The following is a 25,040-nucleotide window of genomic DNA, read 5'->3' as shown; positions in this document are numbered from 1 at the left end:
TGTGAGCTCGTGGCACGTGGCCTCTGTGTGTGCTGAGCCCTGCTTTGCTGCATCCCTTATCCAGTTTGGTGTGTCTGCCACCTCTGCGTTGGCCACCATGGCCTCACGTGGCTGTGTTGTCAGGAGCACGAGTGTATGAGTGGCCCTGCAGCTGCAAAGCCCCCATCATCCTCCTGCTGGGCCTCTTTGCATTTCCCTTGACCTTGACCTTACACTAGATACTAGAGGTTTCCTTTTCCTTGCTTCTGCCACCTCGTGGCAGGGAAACACTCCCAGCTTCTCATGAGGAGGGCTGACGCTTGAGCTGCCCGAGGTGCAGAAAGACTTGCTTCTCGCACTCCTGCCTGGTGCCCCATTTGGGCCTTTGCCACCACCAGGCCCTGCGCACCAGCAGCATCTTTGCCACCCCTTGATATTTCTGGCACCTTTAACAACACGCGCCAGAGGGAAAAGATGTGGGAAAGAAACGCCACTTCTTTTCACGGTGAGATTTCATACTGTGAAGAGTCCCAAAGATCACACACAACTCAGCAGTTGCTTTCCTGCCTTTATTTCATCCACCTACCCAAGGGATCTGAACTACTGAGTGCTCCTTAAGGCCAAGAGGAGAGAGAAGAGGAAGAGGCAGAGGAGAAAGAAGTACAAAGTGATGAAATGTCCTTTTTCGCTCTTTCTCCGTTTCCTTTGCATTTCGTTCTCAGCTTCCCCTTCTGCATGGGGATGTCTTCTTTTTCTGCTTCTCGGCTCTTGAGTTTTCTGGGAGGAGCCCTCAAGAGCAGAAGGAAGGGGCACGACTGCAGGTGCTTGTCTTGGAGGAGAGCATTTTCCAGAGGGCTGCTCCAGTCCTGAATAGAGCCAAGAATCTGCTCGGTGGCTGCTGAAGCGATGCCCATGTTGCCCTCTGGACACGAATGGCAGGTGGAGCCAGCTGCTTTTGTAAGAACGCACGTGTGACCTGCCTTGCTCTGTTTGTCCTCTGCTTTGGGATGGGTAGCGAGGACGTTTCCCGGAGCTCCTGTCCTTCTCTGTGTAGTTTCTGTCACTACGGCGGGATGTGCAGCTGTTCCCATTGCAGTAGTGCTGCTGAGGGCAGTTTTGTTTGCTGCTTCGCGGGTTGTGAGAGCACCTCCTCTTGGGAGAATGAGCACCCCGTTCGTGGACACTGACATGTTTTGGGTCCTCTTGCAGGGCTCTCTTTCTCTTTAAAGGCCTTGAGCTCTGCATTTCAAAAGAAGACATTCTAAGATGGCTCTGTGCAAAGACATGGCTTGGAAAAGCCCTAGACACAATCCCCCCCGCCTCCAGTGCTCAGGAACAAGCCATGGTGTTTTTGCTGTCTCAGCAGATGCCACCAAACTAAAAGTAAACCGAGCAAAATTCTGCTTGTTGTTTTTTTGCTTTAATGATGTGAGCATGATTAGGCCTCACTTGCAATGCCTCGCAAGGCCTCGGGAAGCTGGGCTGCGAGTGAGGAAGCAGCAGGGCTGCACTCAGTCTAGTCTTAGCCACTGCTTGAGGGATTGTGGCTGCAGCAGGAGGGCTTTCTCTGCAGGGAAAACATAACGCACAAGCTACGCATCCTGCCCATCCCTCCGCAAAACAAAGAACAAAAAAACCCCAAAATAAATAAATAAGGAAGAAAAAGGAAAATGCCACAATCCATTTTGTGCCTCAGTCCTTCCCTCTCTAACCCCCGCAAATACCTTCATCATGGGAGGTGGGTGCTGTGGTGCCGGAAGTGCAGCCTGCTCCTTCTTAGCCCGCTGCTGAGCAAGGCACGAAGGGCCATGAGATGGCACGGGTGCATAAGAAGGGCGCTCTCCAGGTGTCTCTTCACAGCACCTTGGGAAACAACAGTCACCTCGCTTGAGACCTGTTCTGTCAGCCTGCTCCTGGGCTGAACCCCATCCTAGCATTTTCTAGGAGCGGCTGCCATGGCATACTGAAAACGTAGGCCAGACTTCCAAGTGAAGACTAGATACTGGTCTTCCTCCCACGCCTGTCCCTTTCAGAGCAAGAACTCCTGCTTACACCACCTCTGGCCTGACTTTCCCCTCATTTCAGCGCTCGTCACTACAGGGAGTGTATACGTGACACGTGACGCCAGTGCAGCAGGTGACGGCCAAGAAATGAAAGCCAGTACGTGCCTTGGGGAATTGCAGACTGGATAGACTTGAATTCTACCAATAGCCCCTTCCCGTCAGGACAGAGAATAAAACACAGAGCAGGACGAGGATAAGAAGAGATGTTTGAGTAGTGCCAAAAGCAAATGTACCCTGAAGGCCCTGCAATACACTTGCTCTTACCTGACATAAAAAAGTATATATGCCTGTTGTCTGAGGACGGTTTTGATGTCACAGGCGACTACCGAGTCGTCGTTCATCTGATACCACCGTCCATTACTGGCCTGCAAATAAAGGCAGAGATGCCTTTAGAGCAACCGCATGCTTTCTTCAGGAAAACGGCCAGAGAACGCTAGCAGGCAAAGGATACTCCAAGACTCGTCACCAGGACACCCGTAACAAGTCCTTTCCCCTTAAAAGCGGTGCTTGCCAGCCACAGGCAGGGGCAAGCTTCTCTTCACCAGCACAGATTTTGCCCTGCCACAAATGAAGCTGATGCTTACCTTGGTGAAGCAGACGTAGTGCCCTGCACGACCGCTCAGCCCTCTATGCACCAGGACCGCGTATAAGGCATAGAGGACCCGTTCTCCAGAGGACTGGGACATGTACGGTCGAAGGTTCAAATACTCAGGGTAGGCCACATCCTGAAGGCAGAGCAAGAAGATTGAAAACCCCTCTGGGAAGCCTCCATGAAAGATGTGCAGGAAAGCCCTTCTAAGAACATGGGCTGCACATTTTGTGACAGACACGTCCTCTGCTTCCTCAGGGAGCGTTCTTCCCTCAGAGTGCATTTTAATCATTTCAGTTGCAGAGAACGGCTCCCTGCAAAATCAGTTCCTTAAGAAAGAGCAGAGCGTATGTTTCTCATCCCACGGGAACTTTGCTCTTATTGCAAGAGAGAGCGAGACCTACTAGTCTCGCTGATTTTTCCTAGGCATCCTCCAGGGCTGCAGTTGCAGCTGGCAGACATTAAGAACTTTTGAAGGAGTCTTCTGCCGCGGGGAAATCTCCCTGCCCGAGAAGGCATTACAGCCGCACACATACCTTGCTAATCTTTTCGCCAGTGAAATCGCCAAATCTTTTCAAGGCGATGGTCAGGACGCTGGGTGAGTCTTGTATTGTAAGGCTCTTGGATGCAGCACCGATCTTTTCACACCTGCAAAGTACAGGCAATTGATTCAACTCACTGAGAGAGCAGCTAGTTGCAGTTTTCACAACTGAGGAACTGCACAAGATGTTGTGCGAGCGAGGCCGCAGAGCTTGTGCACTTGGATACCCTAGCCCCTTCACTTGGGAACTCTAGCACCTTTCGGAAGCTGTGGTGGCCTCCCACCCCAAATGCTTGTGCTCAGCTCTTTCCCTCTTGAGCTCACTGCTACCCAGAGGAGGCAGCTTTTAACTCCTGGCTGTAGGAGTAGGTTGGTGCACAATTTCCCAGTTAGCAAGGACGAGCGCCCCCAGGAAGACAGCAAGCGGAAGAAAATACTCCCATAGGCCAGCGTGTGCGCTCCTTGGCCAAGATTGCCAGCTAGTTGCAGAGAATGGGAAAGGTTCCGCTTTGAGAAGCAAGTGGACGCTTTGCAAGCTTCGGGTGAGTTCAGGCTGTGAGCTGCACAGCCAAAAGCTGCCTCTCATGCTCTTCTTTGTGCAGTAAGTCAAAGGAGAACTTGTGCTTTGAGATAGGCCACAGGTTCGGCCAGGATGAAGCTCCAATTTGGATGGCATTAGGCAGAATCTTACTTGCTGCATTGGTAGCAATTTTCACCTTCCAGCAGCTCCGCTCTCACAAATTCTTTGAGAGCGCTGGCGACAGAGGAGGCTGCCTGCATGAGGAAGAAAGTAGGGCACTGAGATCCCGGAATCTGGATCCCAGCTTGTGACTCCCCTCTTGCCGCGGGGCCTCCCTCGTTAACACCTGGGAATCCTCCTGTGAAGCAGTGAACACTAGGGAGAGGGGAGCTGAAGGAGAGTGTGCTGAACACGGACTGTGCTTGAGCGTCTTGAAGAGCCTTATCAGGCTAGAAAGCCTTGTTGGAAAGGTTGTCTCAAAGTACTGGGCTGCCAAGAGCTACCTGTCTGTGGTGGCACACAATGAAGTTAGCTTTGCAGGAGTAAGAAAGGACAAAAAGAAAAGAAAAGAAAAGAAAAAAACCCAAACCCAAACCAAAGCAAACCACTAGTAAAGCCATCGTATAGCAACTGGCAGTGTACAGAGGCAGTACTGAGGAAGCCTGGCAGGATGAGCATGCGTGCAGAGCCCCTAGCCATCCATCACCCCACGATTTTGCTGTGACCAGTGAGGTCTTCCTAAGGGAAGTCTGACGAGGTGAGAAAGTCACAAAAGGGGAGAGCCAAGCTCAAAATCTCAGCACCTTCAAAGACATCGTCGGCCAGAATTCCACAACCGCTTACCTTTATCTCCAAAGCGATGTCGAGGAACGCCTCAGAGGACTCTGAAACGGCTTGGCAGCTCAGACACGTTACTGCAATGCAAACAGAAACACTTCACAAAACACGAAGGACACTCACTTGCTCCATCTTCATTACTGAGAGCCAGTACTTGAGGAAAGCTCTTTGCAACAAACAGGCACAAAGGCACACTTCTGAGGGCACTAAGAGTCGTAAAAAGTACCTCTGGATGTTAGGAATCCTCCAAATATTTCACGGATGACCGTGGTGCCTTGCAACAAGGTGTCCAAGCTGGAAACAAAATGTTATCATCGTCACTCCCAAGAGCCCAAGCAGAGAGTCAAAGAGCTTTTCTTTTCGGTGAAAACCCTGGGCAACGCAGGGTAGCAAATGAAGGGTCCTAAAGTCCTAGAGAACACTTAAAGGATAAGTTGGTTCTGCTTACTCGGTGCATCCGTTCAAATAATCAACGTGCATAGCAGCCACGATGTAACGTAGGAATTCGTGAGCATCTTCCTGTCTGCCGAAGCAGAAACGCTCACCTCTTCCTAGTGAATAAAAGGGTTATACAAGGCTTATCTCATAGAAAGGGATAGAAGAAGACGTAGTTTGCTAAAACCTCCCTTCCCTCACAAAAAACAAACAAAAAACTCTCCGTACCCATTGCACCCATGAAACAGCCCTCTCAAAATTTAGGCCTTTCTACAGAGAAAGCCATGTGAAAAGACTTACGCCGAAGGTCATTGAGGACAGCCAGAGGCTCGATGGCCTTGTCAGAGCTGAACAGGACCTGGTTGATGTGTGTTTCCATGGTACACAGCATGCAGGAACCTTGCTCACAACCTGTTGAGCATCAAGGAAGTAACCCCCTGGCTTTAGTGAAAGCTAGCGACGTTGCTAGAGACAACCTTAAGCAACAACAACCTTGCAGCTTCAAGTGCACTCTCTGCCCTGCGTACCACGCTCTCCTCTCCAAAAGGGCCAAGAGGCCATTCTGCGTGCATAAGCATTAAGCAGGAAGTCTGCAGTAGCATGCATTTTCTGAGGAAACACCTAAAGGACTATTGGCAAGACATCCTTTGCAAGGGCAGGGAAGTGCACAGGAATAGGCAGACTAACTGAGAGTGCTTTCACAGTGCTCTTTGGTAGCTTTCCTCCTCTTGCAGTGCAACCGCATCTGCTGTCACAGTGGTCGTGCATTAGGGAAAGCCAGCTGTGACAGAACGCTGAGAACCTGTGACAGCCTCCTGCAAAATTTTAGCTTCTTTCTATGAACGCGTAAGTAACTCCAGGCCAAATAGTCCTGGAGTGCTTTGCTTCCCCAAACCCTCCCGCATTCACAGGAGGGAGGAAAGAATGCCTCCTTGGCATTTGGGCACAGGGCGTTAAATGAAGGCGAGCACTGCAGCAGCTCTCCTGAGCCTGCCGTGCACGCGCTGTTGAACGCCAGCCCCATCAGGCAAAATAGGGCAAAGTCAGAGTTTGCTTCCCAGAGGCATTCTTGGTCTTTCAGCAGGAGCAGAGTTGTCCAGGAGGTTGCGAGGAAAGGCTTCCCAAGTACTCACACGACTGGCTGTGCTCTCTGGAAAGCATGTAATTAGCCAGAGGGGGAGTGTAGGTCAAACACTGCAGAACCGCGTTGAGGAAACACGTATTTCCCAGGTTGTATAGTCCAGCTCCAACGCTTTGCCTCTGCTGCCAAGACACAGGAATCTTCTTGGCTGGCAAAGACATCCTTCCTGGTGGAGCCATTCCCTCAGCAGTGGCTGCAAGGAAAGCACATTGTCAAAGAGACTGCCTGCCTTTGTTCTAGGAAGGCAGGTTTCCAAGCCGGTGTTCTGGAGAGCAGCCCCCAGCACCAGAAGCAGCTGCGTGGAGAACACAAGCACCTAGCAGAGACAGCCCATGAAGGGCTGCCGCTCCCATTGGCTGGCCACTCAAGAGCTTATTCACGTCTCTTCCTTTTTCTCATGGGCGACAATGACTAGTGGGCCCCAGGGAGTCACAAGATTAACTCTTACTCTTGAAGCCTTTACTCACAGGAGTAGCTCCTTTGTCGGCCATCTCTTGCAGGCGGTACCGCATGGCAGCCTGCAGAGCGGGAGTCCATCTCTACACCGTCCAGTTCCGATTGGAAAAGGAAGGAGCCCAGTTCTTCCAAGGGCTTGCTCAGCTCACGCTCCCTTTCAGCAGCGTGCTCGCGAGCGCCGGCGCAGAGAGCGCGCAAGCAGCTCTTGCGCCAGCAGCCTCTGTGCCGCCGAGTGACCCCAGCCGTGCGGGCCATTGTGAGGGAGGGCAGCGCGGCCAAGGCGGGGCTCGTGGCAGCTGAGTGGGCACATCCTTTATGAGGCAGGGTCACGGCAGAGACGCGCTCAGCTGACGCTGGGGAGCACAAGGCCTGTGGCCGCTGCGCTGCCCCACTCCAGGTGGGGGCAGGAGCGGGGACGGTGCTTCCGCCAGCACAGCTCTCACACCTGCTTCTCAGGCAGAATACACTCAGGAAGGGAAGAAGACACGGGCTTGTCACCATCCCTCATGGGCACTTTGACATGGCCTGTTCTCCTTGGTGCGAGATGTCTCTTTCCCTCTTGTGGTGTGCGCCACACTCTCCCACGGCCTTGTAGAGCACAACGCCGCGCTCCTAGAGCAGGGCCCTTTTCCAGGCTTTCTCTCTAGGTGTGGAGGGAAAGCAATCGGCTCGTGTTGCAGTACTGGCACCAGGGAAAGAGCCCTTCGGGAGCCCTTCTGAGCAAGACTGTGTGAAGCCCTTGGAAGGCCAAGAAGCTTTTATTTCATTCTGGGAGCCTCTGCACAAGCTGACGTGTGTCCGCGAATGAGCAGAAAAGCCTGAGGCTGCTATGCTTTAGCAGTAGGGCCCGTGCATGAGCAGTGCCAGCATGCTCTGACTTGCTCCCTGCTGGAGGCTCTCTCAAGGACAGGGCCGCTCCCTCCTTTTGCCCCCTCAGTGGCAAACTTAGTGCCATCCAATTGACCCACAGTAGAGTCTGCAGCGAACTAGACATGGAGTTCTGATGCTTGAGCTGCCCGAGGTGCAGAAAGACTTGCTTCTCTCACTCCTGCCTGGTGCCCCATTTGGGCCTTTGCCACCACCAGGCCCTGCGCACCAGCAGCATCTTTGCCACCCCTTGATATTTCTGGCACCTTTAACAACACGCGCCAGAGGGAAAAATGTGGGAAAGAAACGCGGCTTCTTTTCACAGTGAGATTTCATACTGTGAAGAGTCCCAAAGATCACACACAACTCAGCAGTTGCTTTCCTGCCTTTATTTCATCCACCTACCCAAGGGATCTGCACTACTGAGTGCTCCTTAAGGCCAAGAGGACAGAGAAGAGGAAGAGGCAGAGGAGAAAGAAGTACAAAGTGACGAAATGTCCTTTTTCGCTCTTTGTCCGTTTCCTTTGCATTTCGTTCTCAGCTTCCCCTTCTGCATGGGGATGTCTTCTTTTTCTGCTTCTCGGCTCTTGAGTTTTCTGGGAGGAGCCCTCAAGAGCAGAAGGAAGGGGCACGGCTGCAGGTGCTTGTCTTGGAGGAGAGCCTTTTCCAGAGGGCTGCTCCAGTCCTGAATAGAGCCAAGAATCTGCTCGGTGGCTGCTGAAGCGATGCCCATGTTGCCCTCTGGACACGGATGGCAGGTGGAGCCAGCCCAACCCCCTGCCTCTCCATGGAGTCAGCCAGATGGCCATGCTGACTTCCTGCCTACATGAAACACAGAAGGCCCATTTTGTGAAGCAAGGGGTGATTGCACTGACAAAAGTGTTCTGTCCATAACATTCTGCAGATATGGGGTGGCAGGGGAGATGTCTACAACGCCCTGAGATATCTGTTGCTGCCATTGCCTTTTTTTCTCTACGGCGTAACCCTCCACCTCCAGCCCTAGGCGGGTGGCCTGACTTTGCCTAGGTGTCCCCTGCATTGCCCCCTTGGAGAGATGGGAGGAGAAGGATGGAACTCCTGGTGGGGCTGACCAGAGGATGCTTTTCCTCCTGACCATATATCTGGCTGTAGCCTTGAAGGTCCTGCTGCCACAACCTGTGGGCAGTGAGTAGTGAGCTGCTGGGGTGCGGCTGGATGGCTGGGATCAGGGTCATGGTGTGCTGGTCCCATAAAGAGGCAGAGCTTGCAGGTCGCCAGAGGGGCTACAGCTCTGCCGCTGGCACAAAGCTTTTGGCTATCCCAGGTTCAGGGAGAGTGGGATGCACCTGCACTCGATGCTTGGGAGGCACATCATCTTTGCCAGGGGAGAAGGGGAAAGAGTTCTCTGGGCATGGAGCAGCACCATAGAAGTTGCATGTTTTGATAATACGATGCAGAGAGTGGTGGTTCTTCGCTAGTCTGACAGTATGTTGGAAGTGAGGGAATATAGGCCTGGCAGCTGGGACCTTAATCCCCTGACAGAGACAGTGTTGCAAAAATCAGCATCATTCCTGCTCCCTGAACTGAGGTGGACAACCAGCTTGTCACCAGTCACCTGTTCCTTTAGCCGATGGTCATCAAGTCAGGGCGCACCTGTCTCGATGTCCTCCTGGGGACAGGCAGGTCAGCAGGAGCAGAAGGAGATGCTCCGACAGCTGTGGGAAGGATGAGCGTGTGTGTCTGCAGGAGGAGCGGGCTGGAGAGTCACTCTCGGATTCCTTGTTTAGGCACCTCAGTGGAATGCATGCGCCCAGGTTGGGGAGCACTTGTGTTCAGTCACAGTATGTTACTCTTCATTGTACATTAGCCCCTTTCAGAAGCCTAATGCCAAATTCTCTTAGTAGTTAACAGCGTTGGGACCGATGGCACATAGCTCTTCCACACTCTCAAATCTTCCTTGCTCTTTCTGGTCTTCTTTGAAGACTCTCCCAAGAGCTCTTCTGTACTGAAATGCTTCTTAATACAGTATCATTGAGATCAGTATCATCGAGATCAAGTTCCCGGCCCTCAGTACATTCTCCTATGAATGAATCAAATCCTCAAGGTAACTGGGACAGTCTCATTTTGAGCTTCTTTTCACCCAAAGCTTTAAGAGAGTGGCGCAACCTGGGCAAATGCAGATTCTCCATTAAGCCTTGAAGCAATCTGAGAATTAGCTGAGAAAGCTGTCTAGTTCATGGAATGTTACTCTGACTGTTCTGCATGGAAGTATTAAATGGTGCAAAGAAAGACAGTTTTTGTTCAGTCATATGAGCAGCTAGCTACTAAATCTGCTTGGTAATTTGGTCAAAAACAGATGTCCCATTGCAGTGGGAAAGGTTGCCAGGTCCAGATTAACACCATTTTCAAAAAGAATAGCATTGAGGGCAGATACACACACGCATCCAAAATCACGCATGTCTTATTATCACAGGTGCTCTGCCCAATGCAGGTACCATAGAAATGTTTCACACTGCATAATTTTGAAGCACTAGGCATGGTAGGGCAGGTCCATACTTGATTGGATAGCCAGCAGGTGCAGCATTTACTAATTTCACTAAGTGTCCAGTGCAAGCTGTCTCCTGCAACTATAGATAGCCACCTATCTTCATTCAAGGCTTTAGGAATGACAAGAGAATGGCATAAAGGTATTATTTGACTGTCCCTCACCTGTGCAATCCCCACCAACTTTCTTTTGTGTTGTCATTGTAACAAAGGCCTTGCGTAGTTTTAAGCCTTCCTCCTTTGAATTTGTCTTTCACTAGGTCAGAGAGCAATCATTTTAGGGTTAGTGTAACATTATTGCCTGCTGTCAATCCTTGACCTCATGCTCTTACAGATGGTATTCCTCCTCTCCCCATAGCTCTAAAGATGGGTCTTGACTTATTTTTCAAGATCCCAGCTGTTCCACAGACAACATGAGAAGGTAGAACCCGATGCCCACAATGACATGGTGTCCTGCTAGCTTGTTAAGGGAGACAGTAAAATAATCCATAGGGGGTCAACCAATACACTTTATTCACCAGTGCAAGATCTTTGTGCTAACAACATCCACCATTAAGTGGCACAATTGTTATGGGGCATAAGCTTTGTAATTAGCCTCTTGCAATGAGTGCAACTGACTAAGTTATGCTGCTTGTCCCTGGTAAAATGCTATAGCGTTTCTTCACCATGAGTGTCCAGGAGATGACACCACCTTGCAAAGAGATGACAACTGCTAGCATATTTCTTCTCCCTGAATGTGCAGAGGACTCTCAACTGGCTACCCTGCATGGATAGAGGAGTGTAAGATCCAAACCAGGACAGGATCACAGCTTTGCTTTCCCACCATCAATCCTTCTTCCCTTCTCAGACTGGTCACAGTGCAGCAGCTCCCCTGATGTAAGAGAGCCCCAGGAAGGAAGGAGTGTTCCAAACTTTTCTGCTCCCTTGCAAACCCTGGACTCCATGGGACAACCTGCTAGTACAGGGGCTGGCATTGAGCTCTCTCAGCTCTGGCTTCCTGGTGATGCAAAACATCTTGCAGGTCTGGCATTGTCAGAGAGTGGGTCCATCAGGTCAGTGTCTCATGTCCAAGGACTCCTGATGGGACATTTCCTCACAGCACCAGAAGCGGGGAGCATGCCTTGGGGAGTAGGACCATCTCCCTCAGGGGAGCATGGCTTCCCCAGCATGCTCTCCCATGAGCCAGGGGTCTCCTGGTTGCAGATGCCCTTCTCCTCTGTCACCCCAACAGCAAAGCCTTCCTCAGTGCCCCATGTGGCTCACACTCGTCTGTCCCCCTGCCCCTGCCAAAACTTTGCCTTGCACCAAAGCAGGGGAGGAGCTTGATCCTCCTTCTCAGGATCCACACAGCTGGCAGTTGATGCTGCTGGTCCCCAGCTCCCCCTCACTCACAGAGAGGGATCTGGACGGGCTGGATTGATGGGCTGAAGCCAGCTGTAGGAGATTCAACAAGACCAAGTACTGGATCCTGCATTTGGTCACAACAACCCCATGCAACACTACGGGCTTGGGGCAGAGCAGCTGCAGAGCTGCACAGCAGACAAGGATCTGGGAGTGTTGTCTGACGGCTGTTGAACATGAGCCAGCAGTGTGCCCAGGTGGTCAAGATGATCAACAGCATCCTGGCTAGTGTCAAGAATAATGTAGTCAGCAGGACTAAGGGAGTGATTGCACCTTCTGCTCGGTGCTGGTAAGGCTGTGCTTCAAATACTGTGCTTAGTTCTGGGCCTCTCACTACAAGAAAGACATTGTTGCTCTGGAGTGTGTGCAAAGAAGGGCAACAAAGTTGGAAGGGGCTGGAGCACAAACCTTATGAGGGAACAGGGAGTATTTACTCTGGAGGAGGTTCAAGGGAGAGCTTATTGCGCTCTACAACTACCGGAAAGAAAGTTGTAGTGAGGCAGTGTAAGAGACTGTTTTGAATTGTCTTTTGCCTCGACATTGTTGCCATAACTCCTTGGCCTTGGCTCAGGGAAAACCATGATGTCAGCTCCAGGTGTTTCGTCTCCCTACAATTACCTGCTTCTTGACCTTGGCACTCTACCTCTGGGAGGACTGTGAGATTAACACGAGGTCCAAACAATGCCCAGCAGTGTCTATGGAGCAGGGCTGGCTGTGTGTGATTTCTTCTGGAGTGCACAGCTTCTTTCCCGGGACATCACCTGCATCGAGGTGTGTGGAACATCACCTGCAGCAGGGTGCATGCGGGACATCACCAGCACCGAGGCACCTGTGCCTGCACCAAAGCAGAGCCAACGACACTTAGCTGGACTGGTGGTGGTGGTAACTATAATCCTGCTACATCTCTCTCTTCCGCTTGCTTGCTTATCCTTCTTTCTTTTTTCCTTCTTCTCTCTGTCCTATTGCGCTTATGAGAATAAAGTTTACAAGGTTGTACGGCATTTGACCTCATTTGTGTCTTAAATCTCACTCTTGGGATCTTATCGAAACCTCCCCCGACACTGGATCGGGACAGGCAGGAGGTCTATCTCTTCTCCAAAACAACTATCAATAGGAGAAGAGGAATTGGCCTCAAGTTGTGCCAGGACAGGTTCAGGTTAGATATTAGGAAAAAATTCTACACAGAAAGGGTAAAATGTATGTGGACTCAGAGAACAGTGGGAGAGCAAGGAAGGATTTTGCAGGATCCATTGCAGCATGCATGCAACTGCTGTCCCTGCTTGCTTATCGTCTGCATGATTTGATGCAGGTTGGCTGCCAGAGGAGGCACTCACTGCATGTGGGCAAACACGGTCCTTGCCTTGCTCCCCATCCACTTCTCAGTGTTATTTTCATGGGCAGCATAGATGGGACTGTTCCCCAAGGTTTTTCCCTCTTCCATCACTCTCACCCCTGGCCACAGCACTTCCTGTAACCTCCCGTCCAGGCCCTTTTCCCTGCTGGCACAGGGGGTGGAATATGTTGAGTTGTCACTGCCCATAAATGAGTTTTGGGGATGAGGGAATATTTCACGCTTCTGGGAAATATTCTTGCTGGGGAAATATTCTTGCTGGGGAAGTTGAGAAAAAACTTTGTTGTATTTTCTTTTACACGTCTTCATGCTGTAGAAATTTCCTCATTGTAGTGACAGGTAAGAGTCTCTTAGCGGCTGTGTTGTGGGGCTACGTGACATTTCTAGATAATTTAAGTTTCATTCAAATGAGCAGACTCCAAAGTAGCTGTATCAAATCCTATCAGAGGATGAAAAGGAGGAAGAGTGAGCCAAATATGGAGATGAGTGCATAAGTAAGAAGCCTTACCTCTGTCCTCAGACTGGCAGTTATTGGTAGCACTTACAATAACAGGGTTTTTTATGTGTTTTTAAACCTTTTTTTATAATATTTTTTTTCAAATAATATAGCTAAGTGCTGTGGCATGCTCCTGTCATCTAGCATGATAAAAACATTTTTTCTTTATTCTAGAGCTTTCACTTGCATCCTTGTTCAGCCTGAATGCCTTCTTTGAGTTCTGGTTGTATTTGAGATACACGCTGGCATCAACTACCTTGGTCACAACTTGTAAGCAGCAGATCCTTCTAGGGATGCAGAATGCAGGTATGTATCATAAATGCCTGATTATCTTCTTTCTTTTAAGTTGGTATCTTGATCAAGTGCAATTCTCAACTCCTTTGTCTGAACACATCAGAATTACTTGCAGCATATTAAAATTCAAAATAGAAATGCTAAATTGGTGAGCATTTGAGGGGAGAACTGAAGAGGAAACAAGCCATAAAAAGGAGGAGATAGTGGGCCGCTAAAGGGCAGTCGGACAGACTCGCCGTGAAGCAGGACAAGGAATTTGTGACCTCTGCATGGAGCTGGGAAGAGGGCTTTTTAGCATTGTTGCATTTTATTCAGAGAAAGCTGCATGTCTGTGTTTTGCTGTGCATTTAGAGGAAGGAGGAGTTTGAGGCTGCTGCATGTGCAGTGCTAATTGTGTTTTTCTGCATCTTGAAGCAGTACAAATAGCTCCAGTGCACAACCTGGCAGGGAAGCAAGTCCCTTCCTCTAGGCCTCCTCCTGTGATCCAGGATTAAAGCGTGCTGAGTTACAGCCCAAGCTGCCCCCCTGGGCAGTCCCAGCTTTGCCTCGGGTCGCATCCCAGGCCACAGCCTTCAGCTGCAGGCTCTGTGAAACAGTGACGCTTCTTCCAGCAGGGCTTTAATCTCGCTGAGCAGCAGTTACAGCCAGGTAAGGACTGTGATGGCTGCAAGGGAGCACTCTGGATTGGCTTCTCTTGTCTTCGTCTTTTGCCGTAAGCTAGTGGAGGTGTGTGGTAGGTGTTGGCTGCGTTTGCAGATTTCTCTTGTCAGGATTCATCCTTTCTCTAGATTAGTGCATTTGTTTTAGAGAAGTTATTTTGTTTCAGACAAAAAGCAAAAATTAGGAATGCAAATGTAAATGCAAAAGAGTTAAAAAAAAAAAAAAAAAAGTCCCCAGAATCAGATGAAGCTTTATAGCAGCAGTCTGCAGAGCAATAAATTCATCTGTTGAGTCAATCGATTCCTATAGTTAATGAAATCAAAGTGGAAATCTTATCTTCTTCATATGACACAACTGTTCGCTTTTGTTGCCCCAAGTTTTTCAGCTTCAGCCTTTCCCCTATGGATTGCCCATATCCCACAAGTGTTGGAGCAGTGCAACGCAGGCTAAGGTGCCGCTACTGCTTTTCACCAACTCTGTATAATAGCTGCCTGAGTCAAGATGATGAAATCACAGACCTCAAGTCACTGCAAAAACACCTTGGAAGTGAAGAAGAGAAAGAGCGTAGATGTCAGGTGGGTAAAGAAATCACTTTGCTCGGCCTGAAAAGATGGGCGAGGAGAGGATATAGGTTTTATTGGAGAGTTGTTTTTATGGGTGAGAATAGCTGGAAAGGATTCCAGCAAAGACAATGAGCTGCCAAAGTGCTAGTAAACAAAACGAACTCCCAAGTATGGTAAACCCTCCTGAATGTGGTAGAGGTGGCTGCTGGCCACTTTAGTCTTCTACCCAGGAAACAGGACAGGAGGCAGAACTTTGTCATTTCTACACATCTCTGTGCCCCAAGAACTTCAGAAAATTCTCCTCCATTGCCATAATTAACGAGCATGTCTCTCCAGTCAAAATTGAATCTGTGGAGCTATTGTCTCCACTGTTGCCTGATTATTGTCCTTGTACTTGTAATAACTGTGCACGAGCAGAATGGCATTTCAGCAAATTCAGTATACAGCAGCTCTCCACCCAGCAGCCCAACGTTTTGCAACCAGGAAACCCTTCTGTCATTGTGGCCAACTCCTGAGAAGTGTTTTATCTAAAGTTGTTTAATGTTGCTCTGTAATCTGAGATGAGACAGACACTAGGAGTTAAACTCAAGTTGCAGAGCTTCTTGTGCCCGTTTGTACCATGGGTCAAACAAATTTGTGACCTAAAAGTTGTCTGGAAACTGGCATTTATTTAACACAGTCCACTAGTTGAAGGTATGTAAAACACACTCCTTTACCCTTGTGTCTGGACTAAATGTGATGCAAAGGAATAGCATTAAAGTAGCTTTAATTAAATTTGATCCATTTTTCTTGTTGCATCCCTTAACCTAATAAAGCCTCTTCTTCAAGTACCTCTTTAATGTGCCCTACACATTGACCCACTTTTATCCTGATAGCACTGGGAGCTCAAGCCAGTGAATTTGGACTCGTGGGTGATGCGGTGTCCTGTGAAGAGAAAGCAGAAGTGCAGTATGCCAAGCTACTGAGGAAATCACATGATGCAGCCGTTAGATGTATAAAGGATGTGGAACACAGGCCCTAAAAGCTCCTGTCGTTTTCTCTCAAGTTGCTGTGGGTGGATAATAATGTTTTTTCTGAAGGTTTGAGCAAGGGTGTTTGTGTCGGCACCAGCTTGATCACCTGAATGCTGGTTCGTAAGTGTAAGATATGTCCCTATAGGCTGCCCATTCTGGTCGTTAGAAGAGGTACAGCAGAATGGAGAAGTGCCTCATCTCTAAGAGAATTGCATCTTTGAGTCTCCTGGGAATGGGGGTGGGCTTGGACATGGAGCTTAAAAGAACATACTGGTAAGAGAGAAGGAATAAGACAAATTTTCAACCTAACTTAATGCCCTGGCTGACATGTTCTTCCTTCTGAAAATACAGTATTCTGAAAACTTTACACTTGCAAACCGGAGCCATCGGGGGAAGCGGAACCGGGATACAGGGGTGTGGTGGGATCAGGGTGACGGGGAAACCAGGGTAAGGGGGTCCTGGCAAGGGGAGCATTGGGACATGAGGGAACTGGGGACATGGAGAACAGCGGAAAGGGGCACCGCCGGAAAGGGGAACCAAAGCATCGAAGTCCCAGGGACACGAGGACTGGGAGCCGCGGGCACCATGGACAGGGGGTCACGGGGACTTGGGGGAACTGGGGACAGAGGCACCGCGGGAAGCGGGAAGAGAGTGACAGGAGCAGTGTGGCAAGGACGGACAGGGGGAAGAGGGAACCGGGGGAAGGTGGAACTGGGGATGCGGAGACGGAGGCAAGGGGGAATCGGGGATGCAGAGATCGGGGAAAGGGGAATCCGGGGACGACGGAACCGGGGGAAGGGGCAACCTGGGACTCAGGGACGCAAGGTTGTCTCACGGATTGTGCTGGGAGGCAGAGGGAGCTGGTGCATGGTGTTAACAGAAATGCAGTTTTTAGTGTTGGAGGCCTATTCCCCAAGGTAGTGCTAAGGGTGTTGGGAGGGCCAAGCGAAGGGGCAGAGTAGGAGCAGCTGCTGCTGCTCCTGGAGACAGTTTCTCTGGGTCACAGCTTTGGTGGGAAACACTCCTCGACCGTCTAGAAATGAGCCGGGCTGAATGAGGGGGCTTTAGTCTTTCGAGGGGACTTGGAGATCAGCAAGTTACCGTGAGATTCACAAAGTAAAGACGCTTCAGTGTCATTTAGCTGCAGCCGTGAGGCTGTTTGGGACTATGGATCCCTCACCTACCTGTGAGACAACGAACGTTACTCTGGTGCACAGAGGCAACTTTGTGCTTGATTTGGGGACAATGATGGTTGCAAGAAACCTCCTGCAGTCGTGGGCTTCCCCGCTGAGCTCCGCAGCGCTCGCTGACCCTTTGCTACCTGTGCTGGCTCTGCCCCTTCACAAAGTTACTCTGTGTCTCTGCTGGGACATGTCCTCTCTGGAACGTGTGGACAGACGTGGTGCCGGGTAGAGCTGCCTGGCCAGGCAGAGCAGGGTGAATGTGACCCTAGGAGGACGGGCTTGGAAGCCACAGGGAGCCGCTGCAGCCAGAGCAGTGACCCCATAGAACAGACCCTGCGGAGTGCCACCGAGTTCAGCTGGGGCTACGCGGCACATGCAGCGCTCCAGCCAAGCAGCAGTGGACGGGTGGAGAAGCCACCCTGGTGGCTTAGAGCTTGTGTCCTCCAGAAATGGGCCGAGCCGAGAGGTTCTAGGCAGGGGGATGGTGTCTGAGGGCACAGGCAGAGACAGCAGCAGTGAAGCTGTGAACATGACCATGTCCGAGTCCCTTGGCAGCACTCTGGGGCAGGGCAAGACCATGTCCATGGGGCTGATGGCCCCAGCGCTGTAGGATCCTCTGATGATCATGAAATAAGTGATTGGCTTCCTTTTCTTGACAGCCCTCGGGCATGGGGCGGACATTTTCCCTATGTGATGGGGATTGTCCCTTGACAGGGAATCTGCTACAGCCAGGTTGTGACAGAAAGGGGTCTGATCCAGTAGGAGGCCAGGGCTGACAGCGAGGGACTTAGTCCCCGCTGTGTGGTGTGACCTGGCTCCCCACCGGCCTCTGCTCAGCTCAACTGTGGCTGCAGCCCTGGCCCGGGGACACTCAATGGCCTGTCCTGGCCTCAGGGTGTGGAGCTGAAAAGGGCCAGGAGCAGCTCAGAGACAGCTCTGGCTGCTGCCAGGAGATGGAGGCAGTGGGGGCTGCCTCTGCTCAGGGCCCCGGCCCCCTCCTTGCACGGCCATCCCTCCTTTTCCAACGGCATCCTGCTTCTGGTTGGAATCAAAGCTGCTCTCAAGACCCCGGCTGCTCTGCGGGCAATTTCAGGGCAGGGGATATGACCAAGGTTGCTCTTTAAGAGGTGACAGATTCGTAAGGGCAATGTGAAAAGTGGCACGTGTGGTGTCATCATGACAACGTGCAACTGCTCAATGCCCATGTGAGGTAACCTAGAGAAGCTCAAAATTCCAGAACTCTGCCTGAGTTCTGTTGACAGTCAGGTATCCACGAGCGACTGACAGGACGAAGAGGACAAGTAAGTCGGTTTTCCCCATCTTCACTGTTGCCCGTGAGCGATCCTGGCTCCCTCCCTGGCTGCCCGTGTGTGCGTGCTGGGCAGTGGGCAGGCGTGAGAGTGCAGGCAGGTGAGAGGAGCCCACTGACCTCAAGATACCCGCAGCTTCCTTGAGGAGAGGGCCAACGTGGAGGCCGCTTTGGGGAACGGCCTCCTTGCAGCTTTAACTCATCAACGCTCTTCCCAGCGTGTCACATCCAAGTAATTTCTCTCTTTCTGTGTTGACCTTTGCAGGGTCCTTTGCCAGGATGGTCATTAAAAAGAGCCGTCTGATCTCTGTTGTTCTGGCATTACTGCTCCTGGAGTCATTCATTGCCCGTCAGCTGGTCTTGTTCAAGGTCAGCTTGTCACCCGAGGCCAAGGTGAGCAGCACTGCAGAGCAGACATGTGGCACAGATGCTCCATGAGACAAGAGCTCATGTTAGGGCTTTGGAGTGTGTGGGGCTCGCTAGGATGAGTCTTGCAGGTGTGAGTCTTCTCCAGCCATGCCAAAATGCAGGCAGAAGAGAGAAGGCAGGGGCCCTGAAAGAGCCTTGCTGGAGCTGTGGTTAGCATGGGCCAGGCTAAATGAGTCCTCTGGCTGACTCTGAGCCCTTCATCTCAGACTCAGGACCAGACCTTGGAGGGCCCTGTCCTGTCACTGCTCTGCTCGGCTGTGCTGGAGACTGCCATAGCTTTGGGAGGGTTTCTGCATTAAGAGCAATAAGAGCTGCTCTTTGGGACACCCTCTTGGGGACATCTTAGCTTGAACAAAGTGACCAGTCTCCTGGCAGGGCTGGGCTCCAGCCCCACCATCCCTGCTGCTCTTCCAGCCAGCCACGAGCTCTTCATTTGTGCTTCCAGGTGGACCGAGAGATGGACGCCGGCTCGTCCCACCCCACTCTGTTCATCATCAAAAGGGAGACAGATGATGAGAACAACATGGCTGAGATCAGGCAGAGCTTTTTCTGTAATGTGCAGGGTCAGTATCCCCTCTGTGGTGGCCTTGATGCTGCCCTGTGTGTGTGTGTGTGTCTGTATGGCAGCTGGGGTGGCCTCGTTTCCCTTTCCTTAGTGTGCCAAAGCGGGGCGTTTCTCATCCGAGTGACCTGACTCTCTTCCAGGGCCAGGCATATCAAGCTATGCCAACGATACTGCGAAAGCTCTGGAGTCCCTAAGAGAGTGGCTGGACAGAGCTCTGAAGGCCATTCCCACTGAGAAAGGGAGAGAGGAAGCAGCTTTTCTTGGAGCACCAGCAGGCAGCAGGCTCCTGAGGTACTTGTGCAGGCCCTGAGGAGAAGGGGAGGTGGCCAAGCTGCAGGCAGCCGCCAGCAGCCTGGCTAATGCGGCATCCTGCACGGGGCCAGCTGCGCCGAGCTCCCCAGCTGCCCTGAGCAAGGGAGCCCTGGCAGGAAGGCAGCACAGTGGGCAGTCATGGCAGGGCCTGAGCTGTACTGGCCACTGTGCTGGGCCCTGGGGGCCCAGAGACAGACGCTGGCCTTTTTGGGAGCCCACGAGCGTCAAGGATGCTGCTCTGCTTCTTGCCAAGCGGGAAATGCTCCGTGCTCTTGCTTTGCTCTTCCTTCTTCCTGCAACATAAGGCAGTGGTTCCCACCAGGGCACGCACTTTCTGCAGACGTGCTTGGGTGCTGGTAGGGGAGTGTGTTCAAGGTAGAATGCCAAAGGGCTGTTGTGCCACCTCATCTTGCTTTAGGAAAAGCAAGGAGCACCTTGTACAAGCTAGAGAGCAGCAAACATCATTTCACAGCAACTGCTCAGGACCAAACGCTGCAATCTGTGAAAGTAGGAGGAAGCCAACTGCTTCCTTGGGTTCTCTGCATTGGGATTATTTCACTGCATTTGTTTCTTGAATTTTGGATGCTTCCTAGGCAAAATAACAACTCATCAGCAGATCAAAGCATGGAGGGCATTGCTAAGAGCATGAAGGAGTTTGCCATGGATTTCCATGGGGTTCGAATCATCACAGGGCAAGAGGAAAGAGCTTATGGCTGGATCAGCGTCACCTACCTAATCTATTCCTTCCCTGAGGTGAGAGAAGGCTGAAACAGCCACCCCTTCTTTGCACTGGGTGCTTGTTGGTTTGTGTGGTTGTTCCTTTCTTTCTTTTGGATCTTTCTTAGCTTTTTAAACTCACTTAGCACAGAAGGAAAGGTCTGGGTCTTTGCCCTTCAGGAATGATGTAGAAGAAGGAATTCTTTTATTAGGATAAAGTGCAAGGGGAGGAAGAGAGCAGGGATGAGGGTTTTGCAGCTAAAAGATCAGGGCACATCCCCATGCCATGTGGACACAGGGAAGAAAACCCCATGCTAACTAACACTGAGCACATCTGGAAAAGCCAAGGCCAGCCCGTGCCCTCAAGGACATCCCTTCTGCTTTATTCTGTTTGGCTCTGATCCAATCCAGTTGTGCTCTGGGAACCAGCTCACACATTTCCCCCTCCCTGCCCGCCAACCGCCACCCCCCCCCAAAAAAAAAAAAAAAAAAAAAAAGAACCACAGCTGCCTTAAATGGGAGGAGAATGTGACTTGCACCCAGGACATAGGGCTGTCTTGGGATCCTCTTTCTGTCCTGTCTCGTCCTGGCAGAACTCCTGCTAACACGCAGCTGTGCAGCTCAGCCCCGTGGCCAAGGCTCGTGGAGACCTCCTGCTTGGGGACACGCGCTGTGCCTGTGCCAGGCCTGGCACGCAGAGCCCCAGTGCTGCTAGGGGCATCTCTGTGCTAGAGCTGCCCTCACGATGCCCCTCTCTCCTTTGGCAGCCCGGGAGCACGGACGTCGCCTGGAGCCTGGGCTACGCGCTGGAGCTCGCCAACACCATCCAACAGGAGGTGCTGCACTTGGTGTGGAAAAAACCCTCCGTGCGCGCTGCAGCCGTGGCCTTCGTGGGTCTCGTTGTCATCCACATGCAATGGCCATGTAGGAGCTGGGCTGCATCTCTAAGACAGTAGGAGGGCATCAAGGCTGGACGGCTGACTTGGGCAGGGTGACTTATAAATATATAAATTAACTTATAAAACTTATAAATATATAAATTCATAAATATATAAATTATATTATAATAAATAGATAAGTATTATAGAAATTATATTATAATAAATAAATAAATACATAATATAGAAATAAATGGCATTCTAAAGAATGCCTTCCAGAATGCATTAAAGAAATTCTCGTTCTTTTGCTCTTGAATCAAAAGGATTTTAATGTTGTTCGTCCCAGGTAAGGGGGGGTGCCGATGGTGGGAGCTGAGGCCAGGTGCCAGAACAAGGGCCTTGGCCATGGGGAGGTGCTCTGCAAAATGCAGCTCAGTCCCCGGTGTGTGGTGTGACCTGGCTCCGCACTGGCCTCTGCTCAGGTCACCTGTGGCTGCAGCCCTGGCCCGGGGACGCTCAATGGCCTGTCCTGGCCTCAGAGTACGGAGCTGAAAACCCAGCCTGGGAGCACCCTATTTCCCGGTCCTTGTGCACCCTCAGCTGTGACTGGGACCCCGGCACAGGCCACTGGGATTTCATTCCTGCTGTGGGTGCCACTGTCTGCTGAAGGGCACAGAGCAGCAGAGCGGTGGAGGAGGGAGGACAGGGGATGTGAAGGCTGAGCCGAACAGCAGGGAGCAGGAGGCAGCAAAGCCTCTGACTCAGGAGGGGACACAAACGCAGGGACAGCGACCCACATTCCAGCTCCTTTTCCCGCCCCCGCCGCGCTCCCAGCCTTTCCACGGCCGCGCTCCCGCCGGCGGCCGCCGCTCCGGGCACTGTCCCCTTGCCCGGGACGGCAGAGCTGCTGCAGCCCCAGGGCCCGGCACACGGCCGCACTCGCAGCCACGGCCGCCCCTGGCGCAGAGCCCCCGGGCGCTGCCCCCGCCGCCCGCACCCGCTGCCCGCAGGGGAAGGGGCTTCGCGCTGCCAGGGACGCGCTCCAGGCGCCTGCGGAACCGGGAACCGGGGAAGCGGGAACCACTGCGGGAAGGGGGAGCTGGGGATCGCGGTCCCGGCCATGCGGGAACCAGAGCTCGGGGGCACCACGGACAGGGGCTCACGGGGACTGGGGGGAAGCAGGGACGGAAGCACCGCGGGAAGCAGGAAGAGAGTGACGGGAGCAGCGCGGTAAGGACGGACCGGGGACGGGAGGGACCGGGGGAAGGAGGAATCGAGGACCGGGTAAAGGGGAAATCGGGGACGCGGGGACCGGGCAATCGCGGTCCCAGTGACACCGGCGCTGGAACCGGGAGTGAGGAGAGCGCCCCGCGCCGGGAGCCACCGAGCTGCCGCTGACGTCATCACCCGGCGCCGAGCGACGTCCCCGCCGCAGTGAGGCGCTCTGCGCTGGGAGCCACGGAGCTGCCGCTGACGTCATCACCCGGCGCCGAGCGACGTCCCAGCCGCAGTCAGGCGCTCTGCGCCGGGAGCCACGGAGCTGCCGCTGACGTCATCACCCGGCGCCGAGCGCCGTCCCCGCCGCAGTGAGGCGCTCAGCAGCCCCCGCCGACGGCCTCAGCACCTACTTCAGCACCATCGTGTCTGTGCGGCTCTGCTGGGATGGCGAGAACCACAGAATCACAGAATGCTGAAGGTTGGAAGGGACCTCTGGAGGTCATCTAGTCCAACCCCCTGCACACGCAGGGTTGCCTAGAGCACGTGGCACAGGACTGCATCCAAGCGGGTTTTGAAGATCTCCAGAGAAGGAGACTCCACAACCTCTCTGGGCAGCCTGTTCCAGCGCTCTGTCACCTTCACTGTTAAGAATTTTTTCCTTAAGTTCATGTGCAACTTTTGGTGCTTCAGTTTGTGGCCATTACCTCTAGTTCTGTCGGTGGCCACCACTGAAAAGAGACCAGCACCATCCTCCTCACTGCCTCCCTTGAGGTACTTATATACACTGATTAGATCCCCTCTCAGCCTTCTCTTCTCCAGGCTGAACAGGCCCAGCTCCCTCAGCCTCTCCTCATGGGGCAGATGTTCCAGGCCCCTGATCATCTTTGTGGCCCTGTGCTGGACTCTCTCCAGCAGCTCCACATCCCTCTTGTACTGTGGAGCCCAGAACTGGACACAATACTCCAGATGCGGCCTCACCAGGGCTCAGTAGAGGGGCAGGATCGCCTCCCTCGACCTCCTGGAGATGCTCTTCTTAATGCACCCCAAGATCCCATTGGCCTTCTTGGCCATGAGTGCACACTGCTGCCTCATCGTCAACTTATCCTCCACCATGACGCCCAGGTCCCTCTCTGCAGAGCTGCTCTCCAGAAGGTCGGTCCCCAGCCTGTGCTGGTGTCTGGGGTTATCCTTCCCCAGGTGCAGAACCTTGCACTTGGCCTTGTTGAATTGCATGAGGTTTTTCACCGCCCAGTTGTCCAGTGTGTCCAGGTCCCTCTGGACGGCAGCGCAGCCCCCTGGGGTATCAGCTACTCCTCCCAGTTTGGTATCATCAGCAAACTTGCTGAGGGAGCACTCTGTGCCTTCATCCAGGTCATTGATGTATAAACTGAACAGAACTGGACCAAGGTCTGACCCCTGGGGGACCCCGCTAGCTACAGGCCTCCAACCAGACTCAGCACCGCTGATCCCCACCCTCTGAGCTCTGCCATCCAGCCAGTTCCTAATCCACCTCACTGTGCACTCATCTATCCCACACTTCCAGAGCTTGCCTAGGAGGATGTTGTGAGGGACGGTGTCAGAAGCCTTGGTGAAGTCGAGAAAGGCAACATCCACCGCTCTCCCCTCATCTATCCAGCTGGTCATTCCATCATAGAAGGCTATCAGATTAGTCAAGCAAGATTTCCCCTTGGTGAATCCATGCTGACTACTCCTGAGCACCTTCTTGTCCTCCACGTGCCTGGAGACAACAGCCAGTATGAGCCGTTCCATCACTTTTCCGGGGACAGAGGTGAGGCTCACTGGCCTGAAGTTGCCTGGATCCTCCTTCTTGCCTTTTTTGAAGACTGACGTGAGATTGGCCTTCTTCCAGTCTTCTGGCACCTTTCAAAGGTGCTGGAGAGTGGCTTAGCTATGACATCTGCCAGCTCCCGCAGCACTCTGGGGTGCATCCCATCAGGGCCCATGGATTTGTGGGTATCGAGTTTCCTTAGGTGCTCTCTGACCCAATCTTCCTCTACTCAGGAGGAGTCTTCCTCTCTCCAGGCTTCTTCTCTTGTCCCTAGGGCCTGGGGCTCTAAAGGGCTGCCCTTGGTAAACACCAAAGCAAAGAGGGCATTCAGCAAATCTGCTTTTTATGTGTTATTTGTAACCAGGGTACCCATCCCGTTCGCCAGCGGACACACGTTTTCCCTGATCTTCCTTTTGCTGAGAAGCGGCTGGCCGTGCTGCGGCTGCTCTGGGTGCTCACCGTGCTGGGGCTCAAGTTCGTCTTCGAGCTGCTGCTGTGCCAGAAGCTGGCGGAGGGCACGCGCGAGCTCTGGTACGGGCTGGTCATGGCGCCCGTCTTCATCCTGCTGCAGCTGCTGCTGCTCCGCGCCTGCCGCGTGAACTGAGGGGGCGACGCGGATGGGCCAGAGCGGAGCCGCTGCGGAGCCACCGCGTCAGGACGGGGCAGCGCTGAGCCCCGAGCAGCAGGCGCGGGGCCCGGGGGCCTGCGCTGGCCTCAGCGCCAGGCTTCACTCCAGCCACGGCGATTCTGACATCTCCGCAAAGGCCCCGTTTGTGCCGCGTCGCCAACGTCGGCCTCGCTCGGCTCTCGTGTGAATGTGTCCTGATGTGCAGGCCCTGTGGGATGGGCCAGTGAATGTTAAACAAAACTGTACAGATAGGGGAATTATACACATACAGCTCCTTTTTTG

At 52.6% G+C, this 25,040-nt stretch overlaps 1 protein-coding gene across 1 annotated transcript; it reads left to right on the top strand.

Moving 5' to 3' along the window:
• Positions 1-11,528: 11,528 nt before the first annotated feature.
• Positions 11,529-24,734, top strand: LOC148591718 (transmembrane protein 203-like). Its single transcript, XM_088537090.1, has 4 exons — positions 11,529-11,641; positions 13,399-13,505; positions 22,711-22,789; positions 24,548-24,734. The coding sequence occupies exons 1-4, from the start codon at positions 11,529-11,531 to the stop codon at positions 24,732-24,734; spliced, it is 486 nt and encodes a 161-aa protein (XP_088393216.1).
• The last annotated feature ends 306 nt before the right edge of the window (positions 24,735-25,040 follow it).

Source organism: Tinamus guttatus, unplaced genomic scaffold, assembly GCF_059628265.1.
Source record: "Tinamus guttatus ecotype Peru unplaced genomic scaffold, ASM5962826v1 Tinamus_guttatus_pri_ptg000725l, whole genome shotgun sequence".
In the NCBI taxonomy this organism is placed as follows: Eukaryota; Metazoa; Chordata; class Aves; order Tinamiformes; family Tinamidae; genus Tinamus; species Tinamus guttatus.
The sequence above is the reverse complement of the archived record's forward strand: the minus strand, read 5'-3'. Positions and strand labels throughout refer to the sequence as shown.

Excerpts from the sequence above, each read along its gene's own strand:
- LOC148591718 (XM_088537090.1), top strand. The coding sequence starts at position 11,529 with ATGAGCCAGCAGTGTGCCCAGGTGGTCAAGATGATCAACAGCATCCTG. Across the intron at positions 13,506-22,710 it reads TCTAGGGATGCAGAATGCAG|TGAGGCGCTCAGCAGCCCCC; the intron begins GTATGTATCATA and ends TCCCCGCCGCAG. Across the intron at positions 22,790-24,547 it reads GTGCGGCTCTGCTGGGATGG|TGAGAAGCGGCTGGCCGTGC; the intron begins CGAGAACCACAG and ends TCTTCCTTTTGC.